Source organism: Populus euphratica, unplaced genomic scaffold, assembly GCF_000495115.2.
Source record: "Populus euphratica unplaced genomic scaffold, PopEup_1.0 scaffold1015.1, whole genome shotgun sequence".
Classification (NCBI taxonomy): Eukaryota; Viridiplantae; Streptophyta; class Magnoliopsida; order Malpighiales; family Salicaceae; genus Populus; species Populus euphratica.
In genome coordinates this window covers 3727-20565 of record NW_011500874.1, presented here as the reverse complement: position 1 = coordinate 20565, position 16839 = coordinate 3727, and the positions used below count along the sequence as shown (strand labels likewise).

General features: G+C 34.5%; 1 protein-coding gene across 2 annotated transcripts; it reads left to right on the top strand.

Annotated features, from left to right (window-relative positions):
- The first annotated feature begins 1624 nt into the window (after positions 1 to 1624).
- Positions 1625 to 11715, top strand: LOC105116673 (serine/threonine-protein phosphatase BSL1-like). Of its 2 annotated transcripts, none has more exons than XM_011014117.1 (21): positions 1625 to 1949; positions 2031 to 2091; positions 2211 to 2289; positions 2394 to 2473; positions 2591 to 2685; positions 3105 to 3204; positions 3312 to 3381; positions 4346 to 4447; positions 4601 to 4682; positions 4763 to 4933; positions 6786 to 6972; positions 7051 to 7255; positions 7341 to 7508; positions 7578 to 7816; positions 9301 to 9385; positions 9485 to 9583; positions 9676 to 9875; positions 9954 to 10029; positions 10815 to 10950; positions 11021 to 11160; positions 11275 to 11715. In XM_011014117.1, exons 1-21 carry the CDS (start codon positions 1748 to 1750, stop codon positions 11356 to 11358), a joined length of 2661 nt encoding a protein of 886 aa, XP_011012419.1. In that variant the 5' UTR covers positions 1625 to 1747; the 3' UTR covers positions 11359 to 11715. The 2 variants fall into 2 exon arrangements, with proteins under 2 accessions (XP_011012419.1, XP_011012420.1); XM_011014118.1 differs by having other exon boundaries at positions 1626 to 1949; positions 7054 to 7255.
- The last annotated feature ends 5124 nt before the right edge of the window (positions 11716 to 16839 follow it).

Genomic DNA, 16839 nt, shown 5'->3' with positions numbered 1-16839 from the left:
ATTTTTTTCAATTTCATTCTCATTCAACTTTTTAATTTATAAGATTTATTTTTTATTATTTTAATAAACTTAAAAAATATAAAAACATTAATAAGTTATTTTTCAGCTCATTTTCCATGACATAATTAAACACTGGAAAATATTTTCCAACTGATTTATCATTACATTACCAAATACCAGAAAATACTTTATTTTTCTGGAATTTATTTTCTAAAAAAACTCTATTTTCCAGCAAATAAACGTATATATTTTATTTCACAATATTCAAATTATTTTATATCTAGTGTGGACTAGTAATAGTGTTTTAGTTAGAGTATATTTTGATATTGTGGTAACTTTTGTGGTTATGGTTTGAAAAAAATTATTTTATAAAAAATATTTTTAGTTGAGGTTAGTTTGATATTTATACATGTTTAGTTAAAATCATGGTTGAAATTAAGGTTAAAAAAAAAATAGTTGAATGTGTTTGGTTAATAATACTTTTCAAACTGAGGTTATAAAATAATTTAAAAAAATATATATTTATATTAATGGTTTTTAATTTAAATATTGTAGATTTAACTATTACATCATTAAATAAACAATATTTTATATAAAATATTTTTTATTGTTCATTAAAATATCTACAACTCCATTATGTATGAAATACATCTGACAAAAACTATAGTTTCCTTAGTTTCTTAAACACACAACAACATCAAATTGAATATTATTAGGAATAAAATTGAAATTACGATCAAATTCTATAAATATTACATCATTAAATGATCTTCATCTAATTTATGTAGTGTTATTAAATAATGTTAAACACTAATTTTTTAAATAAAACACAATTAAAAATAAAAAAAAATAATTTTTTTAATTTATTGAATTGGACTTAATTTAATAGATTTAATTTTGAACTAGACTGGGTTCGCCGTAATAATAAAGGGTACTCTACTATTCATGTGAATAGTAAAGTCACCCTTTATTATTTACTTAAATAAACAGTGAAGAGTGATGCACCTTCTAGTAAATTAGTTCAGTGCTACTTTCTTTTACTTTGTGCTATAAGCATAAATTTTATAAATAATAAATTGTGTTTTTTTATTATAAAACATATTATATTTATGTTTTAAATAAAATATAGATATTATTATCTAAACAAATATTATCTTAAATGATTAGGAACATAGTTCAGTATGAACATAAATATTATGAGTGGCTCAATTGTTTATATTAAACAATGATTGCCTAACTAATCAGCAATAACAATAAATTTTAAAGAGTTAACAAAAAAAATCTAAAATTAATGAGAAAAATATTATAAAAATACATTGATTTATTAACGATGATTTAACTAATAACATTATTATTTTACTCTTCTCAAAAACTAAATTATATATTAGAAATAATTAGTTGTTTTATAAGATTCATTAGTTTTTATTTTAAAATCAATTAGGGGTAATTTAGTTTTTTTAAAAAATTACATTGTATAATAACTTAATTTCTTTTAAAAATAATAATAAAATTTTATTTTAATATATTTTTAAATAAAAAATATTTTAAAAAATCATCGCCGAAATTTCAAAAACCGGCTTGTTAGAAAGATTAAGGATTAAATAAAAAAAATTAAAAAAGGAGAGGTGGACGGAGCATACAGCCGTGGCCCCACCACCCGCCATCACCACCCCCGGGTCCCGATCTTTTAGTTGAGGACTTGAGGGTTATTGAAGTATTATTGTTAATAGAGGAGAGGGGGTGGGAAATGGGATCCAAGCCATGGCTACACCCAGCTCCCGCCTATCGGACCTTGGAGACGTACTGGAGTTCTGATGATGATGCTCCTGGTCCTCGATGTAGCCACACCTTGACTGCCGTTGCTGCTACCAAGTCTCACGGCCCTCGACTCATCCTCTTCGGTGGTGTCACCGCTATCGAGGGCGGTGCTTCCTCCGCTCCTGGAATCAGTTACAGTTTCCACTTCTCTCCCTCTCTCCATGCTGCTCCTGCTTTGCTTAATATTAATTAAATTTAACTGTTTGGTGCAGGATTGGATGGAGCCACTAATTCGGTTCATTCTTATGATGTTCTTACTAGGAAATGGATTAGGTAGGTAACAGTACTTTGTTTCTTCTTGTTCTTGTTCATTTTTTTTATTATTCGAAAAAAAAAAAGATAAAGTAAAAAAATGGACGAATAACCTTTGGTGATTGCTGTCTAATGAACAGAATACAAGCTGCTGGAGAGCCACCGTCTCCTAGGGCTGCGCACGCGGCAGCTGCTGTTGGTACTATGGTTGTTTTTCAGGTGATTCACTGTGAATTAGGATTTGTTTCTTTTTTCTTTTTATTTGATTTGTTCACTTAATGTGAGCTTTTGGTATTGATGAATGGATTGTATGTATGGTTTAGGGTGGGATAGGTCCAGCTGGGCATTCCACCGATGATCTCTATGTGCTTGACTTGACCACTGACAAATTCAAGTGGCACCGGTCAGTTTCTTCATTTCCATTAACCAGATTTAGCTAGGGTTCCCTATTTTTCTCTCTTTACTTGGGATTCTTGATTTGGAACTGATTGTTATATTTTGGTGCTTGATATGAGCGTAGAGTGGTTGTACAGGGACAAGGGCCTGGGCCTCGTTATGGCCATGTAATGGACTTGGTTGCCCAAAGGTACCTTGTTATTGTCAGTGGCAATGATGGTAAGCAAATTTTTCTGTTCTGCTTTTTATCTTTAAGATCTTGTGGTTCTTTAAGGACTGGATCCTTTTTAGAAGTCCAGTGCTAAAAACTGTGTTTCATGGTTGTTTTCTGTTTGATTATTGGCATTGAATATGCTTAGCTTGCATTTGTAAAATTCAGCATCTTGCCACTTGTTTTTGGATATGGGTTTGGGCTGTTGTTTCTTTATGCTTAAGTGAGGTTAAGCATGATAAGCTGTAGGATTCTTGAATTTGGAGTAGCTTACCCTATGGATGGACAATTGTCTTAAATGTTTAATTTTGAATATTTTTATGTTATTTCATGCCAGGAGAATGGACGTTGATGTTTTGTGCCAATGATTATGCATTTTTCCATGCTTTATAACTACGTAATAGTTATTTTTCCCATTATATTCTAGGTAAGAGAGCTCTATCTGATGCCTGGGTTTTGGACACTGCCCAGAAACCATATGCATGGCAGAGGCTAAATCCTGAAGGTGATAGACCTTCTGCTCGAATGTAAGTTTGTTTAGAACAAACATTTGCAGAAGTGTTAAACTTCTGCATTTGTTATTTTCCCATCTATCCATGTTTTATGTCTGACATGATGTAGCATTATCTTGTAGGTACGCAACAGCTAGTGCCCGTTCAGATGGAATGTTTTTGCTTTGTGGTGGAAGAGACTCCTCTGGCACAGTATGATCTTTGTTTTTAGGGGTTGTAAAGCAATCAATTCTATTTAACTATTCTGCACGATTATATTATAACAGCAGTTTGTTTTGCAGTAGATATTTGTTTCTAGGACAGTAGGACTAGCCTGCCAACTTAGTGTTTGCCCTCATGACATTTATTTTATTAACAAATAGGCATGCATAGTCTTGGTGTGCTCAATGTGTAAGGGCATGTAATAAGAGATGGGAGATCAAGGTAATCAAACTAAATAAAGTTTTCTAACTTTGTTGAACTGACACTATGATGTGCCATGAATTTTATGTGGGTAGGGCCAGACTGCGCTGGCCTGTAATCCAAACCTTCCAGATGCATTCCCACACCTAGTGTAAATGAGGGGGACCTTGCTTGTCCTCAACCTTGTGGATCAAATATGACACATTTCTCTTTCTATGAGGTTGGTACCTGGAAGTAGGATGTAATGTCTGATCAAATACATAGAATTCTTGGAAAAACTCGAGGCAAAACTCAGTGTGAAAATTTTATTATATGGATTAGAAGCAAGAAAGAAGTTAAGTGCAAAAGTAACTGTGGATTTAGAAAACTTGAAGAAATGAACCTTTGGTGCGTGTTCTTGTTTATTCACAAGCTTTGAAAAATATTATAAAAACAAGTGACTTATGGTATAGAACACTCATTTTCCAAGTTGCGGTTGTGATGAGAAATCAGAGCGCTCTTTCTGTTCTGGAATGATTTTCCTACTGTTTCTTTGAAATTTGCCATTACTTTTTTCTATCAGGAACCATTCATCTGGTTTTTATGAATTTTTCTCTACTCAGGCGTAACTGTTGATTCAGTGCAGTTTCACTCTCATTGAAGTTCCTTTCGTGCTCAAAAGTGTTGTTTTTTGGATAAAGAAAATTTCATTACTTATGGTGTTACTGTTTTGCATTTCAATTCTTTTACTGATCATAAGTGCGTGCTTAAACAGGCACTTGGGGATGCTTATGGGCTCCTAATGCATAGAAATGGTCAGTGGGAGTGGACCCTTGCGCCTGGGGTGTCTCCATCAACAAGGTATCAACATGCTGCGGTAAGTGACCTCTAGTCTGGACGTTTTAACTTCTAGATTATGCATAGATCATGAAATATATCTTTTGAAGTAAAATGTTTGTTGGGACTTGATTACTGAAGTTGATCTTGTTTCTTCTCTATCATTAAAAAGTTTGACATTGTTTTCTATCAGGTTTTTGTTGGGGCACGTTTGCATGTTACAGGAGGAGCCCTAAAGGGAGGACGCTTAGTAGAAGGGGAAGCAGCTGTTGCTGGTAAGCCTTTTTCTTTGCTGTTCTTATCCTGAAAAGAGGGGTTATATTGTAATCTTAAACAATTTTTTCTGTGAGACTAGTGCTGGACACTGCTGCGGGAGTTTGGTTGGATAGAAATGGGACAGTTACTTCTTCTAAAACCAGCAAGGGACATGCTGAATATGATCCTTCTTTGGAGCTAATGCGTCGTTGTCGCCATGCATCTGCATCTGTTGGTGTTCGTATATATGTCTACGGTGGTCTAAAAGGAGGTGAAGTTTTCTTTTTTGTTCATTGGGAGACCTATTAGTCCTGCAGTTGTAGCCCCCCCCTCTTCATCCTTTTATCCCTCCGATTCCTCATGTGGGCAGGTTTTAATCACAGGTCACTTACTACAAGTGACTTTAACATTAAGCACGGCCAGAACTGACAACATTGTACAAGTTAAATTGAGAGGACTGCTCATAAAATAGGAATACAAGTATTCAGGAGTAGAAATGTTTTGAGATGAAAGTTAGACTGTGAAAGCAAACAAGAAGGGACTTGAATAGACTTACATTTTGTTTGTGGCATTGCTGGTTTTATGCTTGAACTAAACCAGATCAAGGTTGCATGTGCCGCAAGTGTTACACCATATAACATTTATATTTTTCTATCCTTAAGTTTCTCATTGTAGTGATTATTAGAGAAGCTTTTTGATTGAGGATTGAATTCTTTGTTATTATTTATTGTTATTTTTGTTTCTGTTTTATTTTGTGTTGGCTCTCTTTTGTATCTTGTAAAGCAGTATTACTGATATGCTATTCTATTTAAAGTTCAATTACTTTTGCTGTTGTAATTGAAGTGTAGTAGTGAGTAATTTTGAAGTTTGTTGACTGAGCACTGTACGAAGTCATCTCCATCAGGAGCACCTTTTTCTTCTTTTGCTATGGACATGTTGTGCCACAGTTTTGCTTTCCCCTTGGTTTTGGTTACCCTTCTGATTCAAAGGGTGCGTGATGTTGTATTGTTGCCTGTGAAATCAGCTATCTATTATGTTTCAATGTGTTGAAGTAATATTATCTTTTTGTCCTTTTCCTTTTGAATTACTTTTCACTATTCATTCTCTATTACCCTTTGCAACTTTCATCCCCTTCCATTGAATTCTTACCCATAAATGTATGTCCTGTGCTATGTCCTTTGTAAAATTGAGTTTCCAAGACAAGCATCAATAAAATCTTTGTTGAACTTTTTCTGCATATTTCAGGGGAATGCATGAAGCTGTGCCATTTAAGATAACACATATCAATGTGATCTTTAAAAAGAGACATTAATTTCACATTAGCAAGGGCATGCGTTCATTTAGCACTATTGTCTATAATTTCCATTTTGTACTCTGAATTATAATTCCACCACCATTTAGGTTGTTATTGTGGGGTCTCTTTTCCTTGTTTGGTAAGCATAAGAAATGGAAGTCAGTAACTTCCACACAAGAATGTTAGCAATTGCTTGTAGCATGTTTAATCAACCTATTGTGCTTGTGCGCCATGATGATTGTTTGGCACTAGTTTAGGACATTATCTTTGATGGACAGAAAAAAAAAATTATGCAGGAGACTTGCATCATTAAGTGGAATTTTTTTTTTTTTGGTTCTTGATCCCAATAGCTTAAAGATTCTTAATTCTTGCCAAGCAACTATGTTGAATTTGGATGTGCTATGCTTGTTCAGAGCCAGTAATTCACCAATCCTAATTGGTTGCTCTAATGTTAACTTAAGTTGTTATGGTATCACAATAACAACCATGCAAGTGAAATTGCATGCATTTGTGGATCTTTTAGATCTTGTTTATTGATTTTCTGCCTGATGGTAACAAGATTCTTTCTCAAGCATTCTGAAGAAATCAAGTGTCTGTAATAAGTATTAACAGTGATCAGAGTGGATTTATTGTGTGCAATCCTTTTTTATCTTCTTGTTTAGTTAGGCTGTTATGCAGCTGCTTATTTGACTCATCTTTGCTTCCTTTTCTTCTGCATACCTGCCATTAAGCCTTAATCATTTGGGCCTCATGGAATTCATTTCATTTCATTGTGTATTGCAAACTTAAGAGATGCACACATCATAGCCAATTGCTTTGTTCTCTGCAGATGCAGTGGTAGATGATTTTCTGGTTGCTGAAAATTCCCCATTCCAGTCAGACATGAATTCTCCTATTTTAACATCTGAGAGAGCCTCAACAATAACAAGTCCCCGATCAAACCATTATAATTTAAATTCTTTTGGAACAACTACCCCTGATGGTGGATCAGAGATCCCTTTATCTGGTGGTATCAGGTCTCAACCTTCTCTCTATCCCTCATGTCATGTCAGCCCCTTTCCTATAGAAATTCATGGATTTATTTTCTAATGTAGCAGCATGGACAAAAATTCTATGGAGAAATTAAGGGAGGCATCTGCTGCGGAAGCTGAGGCAGCTAATGCTGTCTGGCAAGCTGCTCAGGCAGCATCTTCCAATCCTGCAGAAGAAACATCTGTATCTGATGACAATTCACAAGTGGCAGAAGCAACTTCAGATGGAAGTGACAATGAAGCTGATGTTCGCCTTCATCCTAGAGCTGTATGCCCTTTTATCTATGGCTTATAAGAGTGGTGCAGTTGTTCTTTGGTTGCCATGCTGCTAAATCAGAGTCTTGTTCTTATAGGTGGTGGTTGCTAAAGAGGCTGTGGGAAACCTGGGTGGGATGGTAAGGCAATTGTCATTGGATCAATTCGAAAATGAAAGTAGAAGGATGCTTCCTATGAATAATGATGCATCTTATCCTGCCAGAAGGGTCACCAGAAAAAAGTCTCCTCAGGGCCTGCATAAGAAGGTAAGACTTGACAAATTTATGAGTATTGCGATCTCTTCATTAGCGCTGCTTCATGTTGTTATCTTGCAGATTATTTCCATGTTGCTTAGGCCTCGAAACTGGAAAGCTCCTGCAAATAGGAGATTTTTCCTGGATTCTTATGAAGTTGGGGAACTTTGTTATGCTGCTGAACAAATATTTATGCAAGAGCCAACGGTTCTGCAATTGAAAGCCCCAATAAAAGTCTTTGGTGATCTTCATGGACAGTTTGGTGACTTAATGCGTCTATTTGATGAATATGGATTTCCATCCACAGCAGGAGACATTACGTAAGTATTACACTGTAGCTCTTATGCTTGTGAGGAACATGTTGAGTATGATGTGGAGAGCTAATTGATAATGGCATTTAATTTCATGCAATCTAAGAGATTGATGAAACTCAAAACGAAACTGAACCATTTAAACTGATTGTGTCACTCATGGGTGCTCTGTTCTGGGTTTACAGTATGGATTTTTGATTAGGCTTTTCTATTGGCTAGTTTGTTTTTTTCAATTGTGACGGGAGAAGTGCCTAAAACTATGTTTTGTCCCTGAGGGGTGCAGTTGAGTATAATTCATGCTTCATGCTGAGGCAGGGAAGTGGGATCTGATGAAAGTGCAGCTGCAAAAGCTAAATGCTTGAGTTGACAAAAAGTAATAAGGTCTCTCTGCTTGATAGAGATGATTCCTTCATGTCCTACACAAACTGGCTAAACTAGTAGGGAGATGAGAGTTTGTTTCTTGGGAAGGGGGCTAGTGAAAGGGGCTAGAAAGATGTGATCAAAGTAACAAAGATCCATATTCTTACATGGACTGACACTATGACTCTGATATGCTGAATTGTTGTTGGTTTTAGCCAAAGTAAATAGTTGAGTAAAAGTGTTGGTTAATAAATCATGTTCAAATACCCAAGTTACCGTTTTTCAACATTATTTTAAAGTTCCACGCATTTTCAACTTGTATGTATGTTGTAAATGTACCTCAAGAAAGACATTTTGATTAGCAATCTACAACAATATAGCTTGTCTTGTCTTCGAGAAGGCATTATCACTACCATTAGAAAAGCACTAAAATTCTTAAATGTTTTAGAAAGTTTGTGTTTGAGATTGTGGTGTAAGGTGTTTTTCAAAATAGTTTCTCTTGAAAGTGCATCAAAATGATTTTTTTTTCTCCTGACATTAGCATATTAAAACCATCGGAAAACACTATAAAAAACATCAATTTGATATTTTTTTCATTCCAAATGCACTTTTAACCAAAAAAAGTTTCAGACGCGCTCCCAAACACCCACCTTTTTTTTCTGTGGCCTCCACTGACTTTCTAAAGAAATCATGTCGTTTAATATGTTATGCCCATATTCTTGGAGTAATTGGCACATGATAAATGCATGTGTGCAGGTTTGCTGTTTGTGTCATAATTGAGCGAGCAATGTCCATAAGTAATTTGAACTCGTTATATGGTTCTATTTCCCTTCTCTTTCTTATCCTCATTTTCTGACATTCTTCTGCTTAAATAGTTATTGCTCTATACTCCTTCATTTGATATTTATGTCTATGACAAGCAGTGGTTGGTGGCACTCTTTTCCAAAAATTGGTTTGAAGATACAATACTTGTCCTTTAGCATTGCTTATATTAAGTTTTCATTTGGATAATGCTTAACGTGATAAAAGGCCTCCAGCTTATATGTCCAAAACAACAAATTGATAATTTTAGAACAGATTGTGTGATTTATCTCTGTAGTTGATTTACTATGCTGTCCAATTTTATGGTTCAGGTACATCGACTATTTGTTTCTGGGAGACTATGTTGATCGAGGGCAGCACAGTTTGGAGACTATAACTTTGCTTCTTGCTCTTAAGGCAAAACTTGTGCTTTCAATGAACAAAAGTTTCACATGAATTATATTTTAGCATTGTCCTTATATTGATGATGTGGTGCCTTTTATTATGATTTTGCAGATTGAGTATCCCGAGAATGTCCACCTGATACGTGGTAACCATGAAGCTGCTGATATAAATGCGCTCTTTGGTTTTCGTATTGAATGCATTGAAAGAATGGTATAGATAATCATGCTAAATATAGTTTTCCTGAAGGGCCAGTACATCTTTTGAAAATTCAAATGTTCAAATGTGATAATAGCATTTTACAGGGAGAGAGTGATGGGATATGGGCGTGGACACGTTTCAATCAACTTTTCAACTGTCTTCCACTTGCTGCACTTATTGAGAAGAAAATTATCTGTATGCATGGTGGCATAGGAAGATCCATTCATTCAGTGGAACAGATAGAGAAGCTGGAAAGGCCCATAACAATGGATGCTGGATCTATAATTCTAATGGATCTTCTATGGTATGCTTCACTCGATTTATTTTACTTGCAATCTACCATTGCTTACGTTAATTTGTGTTATGAAACTTCTCCATTCAGGTCGGATCCTACCGAAAATGATAGCATAGAGGGTTTGAGACCAAATGCTAGGGGTCCTGGTCTTGTCACTTTTGGGGTATGCATGTCATTGTTTACATCTGTTATGTTTGATGATCTTTAGTTACTGTGTTTGGCAGTTTATCACATGCAATATCCCAAGTCACAGTGAATAGAAACAATTTTTTTTTGACAAAATTATAGATATCACGTCAACCTTTGTGGAAAGCAATTAGCCTCTCAAAACTTATTATCTTGGCCCCTCGATCGATATATATGTAGAGATTGAATTCCTATAGCAGCTTGCTTTAAATTCTCATACTGTAGTTAATGACAGGGAAAAAAAAAAAAAACTCCTTTCTTTTGTTTAGAAAGGAGCCACCAAAATCTTACTTTTGAATTGGAAGAGAAACAATGTTCTTCGCCTGCTACCATTAAATGTTGGATGCCATCTTTAAGAAAGTTTAGGACTTCATTGTTACTAACGCTTATTGGGAACCAAAAGAAAAATCAAAGGTGACAGGTTAACTTGCCTTTAATGGAAAGTTCAGCAGTGTTGGCTTGTTTTAGCCTCAAAGGTGACAAGTTCACCATGATCTTTATATTAATTTTGAAATACCAAGTGGCTTACCACTTACCACTTACCACTATAAATTTATAGTCACTGGCAGTTTGCGTTTCCACTCTTATGAGCAGCTACTATCTCACTTTCGCTGCTTCAGATGTCCAATGAATCTATGCTAGCTTATGATGTCATCAGTTTTGCATACTTATCTTGGCTCCATATCTTTTTAATTTGATGCGCTTTCCAAGTTGCATGTGTTATGAAGCTTTTGCTTGTTTTATCTTTTAATGTCATTGCAGCCTGATCGTGTAACCGACTTCTGTAAGAAAAATAAGTTACAGCTGATTATTAGGGCACATGAATGTGTCATGGATGGGTTTGAACGGTTTGCCCAAGGGCAATTGATTACTCTATTTTCTGCAACCAACTATTGTGGTAAGCTAAAGAGCTTGAATTTTCTCCTTCTAAAATCCAATTTGAATCCTAATGTGATGTATCAATCCAGGGACTGCAAACAATGCTGGAGCTATACTGGTAGTTGGCAGGGGTTTGGTTGTGGTTCCAAAATTAATTCATCCCTTGCCACCTCCCCTTCAGTCACCAGAGACATCTCCGGAACGTGTCATTCATGATGCATGGATGCAGGTAAGATTTATAGCATTTTCAGTGTTGGAAATACTGCTTGGTATCCACAAATCTGGAAAACCTATCCCCTAGCTGGCTTTTAATTGTTTTCTCTATGTTTCTGTTGTCTTTCAGGAGCTTAACATCCAAAGACCACCAACTCCAACACGGGGTCGCCCTCAACCTGACCTTGACAGAAACTCACTTGCGTACATATGATGCTACAAGACCCCCTTTGTTTGTAATCTGTGGAATTTCATGGCAGCACCTGTCTTTTCTTGCACGCTTGACTGTTTTGTTGGCCAATTTCATTCAGCATGTCTCCCACTTTGCACGGATCTGGTGTTTGTGTTGTATTTTTAGATATACAAGTTGCAGAAGATATAAAAGTAGACAACTTGAGAATGATCCAAGGTTTAGCTGTTAACTAGTGAGTGTAACATATGTACAATATATCACGCAGAAGAGATGGTATTTGTATTTCTACTGTTGATAGATTATAGAAGTGATCAGCTTTTTTGTAAAATAGACAATGAGGTATTTAATTTACAGTATATATTCATTTGATTTCTATCATTGGTGTGCTGAGGCATGTAAAAATGACTTGGCCACGGTTGAAAATTATCTGTCGAAATGTGAGTTGGTCAGTTGCAGCATGAAAATGTCATTTGCTAGTTTTTCTTAATTTATCAACCCTGGTGCACTGCTAGCTGAGCATCAAGTCCACCAAATTAATTATGAGTTTGGGGTGGTGACATGGAACATTTGGCTCTGATTTCTTTAAAGAAACATCTTCCACAGCCGTTGAGGCATGGAAATGCCTTTTTAAGGCTGTCATATTCGGAGTCTCCACAAACACCGTAGCGAATTCCCCTACCTTCTCTATAACCCCCGTGAATGTTGTTCCCGTTGTAAGAAAAGATGCCATTAGCTGATCGGCTTGAGTGCATGGCACTCGTGTCACTGCTGGAAACGAAATAAGAAGAAAACAGAGTAAAAGGGGAAGCGGGATCGATTTAAATCGATTGTAACCAACGATAGCGTTTTGTGCAGTCATTTTAAATGAGAATAAGTTAAGAAGAATGGCCAGGTGTGGAGTGTCACGCAGACTAGGCATGTTCACGGTTCGGTTTGGTTTGAACCATAAAAACCAATCAAATTATATAACTTATATTTTTAAAATTTCAAATTGAATTGAATCGAATTCCGGTTCAAACCAAACTGGTTTGATTCGGTTGAATCCGGTTTTGGAGCTAAAAAATGAGCAAACCTGACCATTAAATTAATGGGCTTTTTTTACTTTTTTTAACGGGCTTAGATTGAATTGAGCTGTTAAATTTTCTTATAGGGCTAAATTTATAGGTTGTAGAACGGGAGAAAGAGATTGACTTAAAAGCAGAGGGGAGGTCACTCCGACTCCTCTCATCTTTTCTTCTTTCGCTTCAGTTACAGGGAGGCAATCACAATCTATCTCACTAAAAAGACATTAACAAGAAAAAATAAAAGACTATCTATTTGGAAAACCCAATTCACAAAGCATGCAAAGACTCTTTAAAATGTTCTAATTTAATTTGATTATAAGATTTTTAATGAAATTAAAATATTGAAATTTTTTTGAAATACTTATAGTAACAATAAATTTGAAATGTTCTATTTTAGTACCTTTAATATGCAAAGAAATAAGCTATGAAAATTCAAATCAATGCAATATACAATATGCATGATCAAATTTGAGCACCTCAAATTAAAAGAGGTGTTCACACTAAAAAAGTTTACATTAACAAATAAATACATTAGCAAATAGCAACCAATAATAAATTATCATAAAAATCCGACACCAGCACTACAACAACATAAAAAACTTCCAGCAACAGCAAAAGCCAAAAGATCCAGCAAGGACAATACTATAAATAAACATTAGTAAATTAGCAACACATTACAATTCAACTATAAAAAAAATTAGCAATGCAAAATTTTAAAAAGAATTAATAAGGTAAAGTAAATTAAATACCTAAAATAATTATATTCCAGGATTGTACCAACATCATTAATACAACTTACAAACAATCAGTTGAGATTTTTAAACTTTCACCAAATTTTACAAAAACATAAATTAAAATGTTAGATTAAACATATGTAAATAAATGATATTATAAAATAACTATATTTAAATTTATAAAAGAAATTAGCTGACTTAATCATCTCAGAATTTTCAATATAATCCATGAAGTTTCTAATGTTGATTGGAATTGATGTTAAACTTAACCAATTCTGACAACAAACCAGTGCTTGCACTGTCGATGGAGATAAAGAGCTTTGAAATGGATCTAAAATACGACCACTAGTACTGAAAGCTGTTTCAGAAACAACTGTAGATACCGGAATAGCTAACACGTGTTGTGCCACCTTAGAAAAAATCTTGTATTTTGTAGCATTACACCTCCACCAACCCAAAATATCTAATTTAAAATCTTTAGGATCCTCATAATCATCACCCAAATACCTCTCAACCTCTTTATTTTTGAAACACCACCTTCTTCCTCTAAATGTTTTTTGAATTGAGAAGCTAAGTCATCCAATATATCATCATTTACCACCATTAAATCAACATTAACATTTTCATGTATACTAGTTCCAACACTATGAACAACCTCAACATTCTCATCAACATTCATATAATGCTCAAACAACCTTAGCAAAGTATCTTTAACCTTAATTGTAAAATTTTCAGCCTCTTCAACATCATACAATCTTCCAAACCAAAATCTCACATATTTCAATTTGAAACGTGGATCTAACACAACAGCCACATACAACAAAAAGTTTTGTGTATCTTAATCCCCCCAATATTTTTTATCATTTGCCATCATATTCTTAGCCATTTTACTTACATAAACATCTTCACTTTTACAAAGTTGAGATATGCTTGTGTGCGTGGAAATCAATTCATGAAAGAAAGAATTAGATGTCACATACAACGAGCCATAAAATCTCAATGTAACCGTGTAAAATAGTTTCAAAAACTTGACAAAAGATCTAGCCTTTTCCTAATCTTCTAAAGCAAGAGGACCTAAGTTTTTTTATTTTCCTTTTGAATCAACCTCAAAGTAACTCAAATACTTAGGATCAGTTTCTTCTAACCTCATAAAAATCACATCAAATTTATCAGCTGCATCTAGCATCATATATATAGAGTTCTATCTAGTTGCAACATCTAAGCAAACAGATTTTTTACTCCCAATTTTCAACCTCTCCGCATATTGGTTAAAAACAAGTTGTCTAGAAGGAGAAGATCTAACAAACCTCACTGCATTCCTAATCTTAACAACTAAATCATCAATATCTTTCAATCCCGCACATACAATAAGATTAACAATATGTGCACAACATCTAACATGCATGAAGTCATTTTACAATATATTACTTGCCCAATTACTTGTTACTCTCTTCAAATATTTTATTATCAAATTATTTGAACTTGCATTGCCAATTGTAACTGTTAAAATGTTATCAATTCCCCATTACAACAAACAACTCTCAATTACTTGGCCAATTATTTCACCTTTATGATTAGAAACTTGACAAAAGTTTAGAATTTTTTTATTCAAGTTCTAACCTTCATCAATCCAATGGGCAGCCAAACACATATAATTAATATTTTGGATTGATGTCCAAGTATCGGTTGTTAAACATACACGTTGATCCTTAAGAGCATTCTTTAATTTTTCCTTCTCAACTATATAAATTTCCAAACAATCTCTTCAAATCATCAAACGAGAAGGAATATCAAATCTAGGTTGCATTATTTGACAACATGATTTAAATCCTTGGTTTTCAACAAAGTTAAAAGGTAGCTCATCAAGTATAATTATTTTTCCTAGAGCTTTCCTACACTCTTCATAACTATAACCCACCACCTTAATAGTCACTAGATTTTCCTCTCCATTATTACCCCCCTTTATTATAGGCCTAGATTCCAAGACTAAAGTTTTTTTTGTTTTCGGTCAATCATAAAAGGAAATTTTTTGCATATACCAAGATGACTCCACATGTTACCAGTCCCATTAAGTATAGTATGACATGCATAGTCTTTTCCATAATACATATATGCAGCCCTAGAAGCCTTAACATTATCATCTAGTTTCTTAAAGTGATCCCAAATTTGAGATGTTTTTCTTTTATTAGATCTAGAAGTTGGATTACCTTCACTTTCAGTGTTGCTATTTGTACTAGAAGTAGCAACTGGAATTGGAATAGGTGTAGAATTGAGTTCCGAACTTAAAGGATTTGATTCAATTGGTGTAGGATCTTTTCGATTATCCATCTGAAATTAAAACAAACAACAACATGAATCAACAACTGACTACAATTGACTAATTGAGAATCAAGCAGAAATATTATAATGGACTAGGTAAAAAACAAAGGATTTGATTCAATTGGTGTAGGATCTTTCCGATTATCCATCTAAAATTAAAAAAACAACAATATGAATCAACAATTGACTGCAATTGACTAATTGAGAATCAAGCAGAAATATTATAATGGACTAGGTAAAAAAAAATTGAGAATCAAACAGAAATATTATAATGGACTAGGCAAAAAAGAAATTGAGAATCAATTCATTACAGAAATACTGTAACCATATACTGATTTTCCATGTTAACCAATAACCATATTAACCAATACCATATACACTGTAATGGACTAGGTAAAAAACAGATTGAATATCAATTCATTGCAGAAATATTGTAACCACTAACCAGATTGAATGAAGCTATGAACACTGTTCAAATCCATTTTGATAAAGCAAATATATAACTTTTCACCAACCATCATAAGCCATAAATCTAGCCAAACTCTCTTCACCAACCATCATATAACCTTTCCTGACCTGACCCGATTCAAAAAACACAGTACCTAATACTAATTAGCTTATCTGTTTCAAAATGGAACCCTTGCTTTTAGTTTCAACCAACCGAGAACAGAAATGACATATGACTCTAACCCTTTTTTTATACCCTTGTAATGTGATTCAAAACTCAATCCAATGAGACTAACAAAGTAACAATGTTGCAAATTACATCAAATCAACAAAGAATAAACAATTAAAGTATTTGTTGAGTGCAGGACCCTCTTAATCCAAACAGCAAGGACAAACTAATCAAGAACCGTTACAGTAAGAAAAAGGATTCTGGCAAAAAAACTGTTCCCTTACCTTGAATGGGCAAGCCAAAGGTAACAACAACGTAGGTCTTGAAAGCTTAGATGAAATGGACCACAAACAATGGCCAAACCTGAGGAATATAAAAGAAAGCAGAAAATCAAGAGGAGTTAAAAAGGTCCAAGCCTTGCGAAGCCAATGACAAGAAATGTCAGAGAAGCATCAAAGTTTGAAACAAAAAGTTGAACTTAGAAGCACATGAAAATAAACTTTACCTTGCCGCCTTTTCTCTAATGAAGAAGCCCTCTCTTTCTGCTACAAGTGAAGAGAGAAGCCAAGGGGATTTGTGTAGGTTTTTGTTCGGCTGCAAGTAGACTAAATGGATGTAGAGATGTGGGTTGTTGACTTATTGTTCGGCTAGAGAAGAGACAGATGCAAGGGGTAAGAGCAAGATGCAGGGAGGATGAAAATTAAAGAGGCTAGAGTCAAGATGTAGGGGCAGAGGGCAAGAGCCGCAAGACAAATGCAGAAGGGAGAAG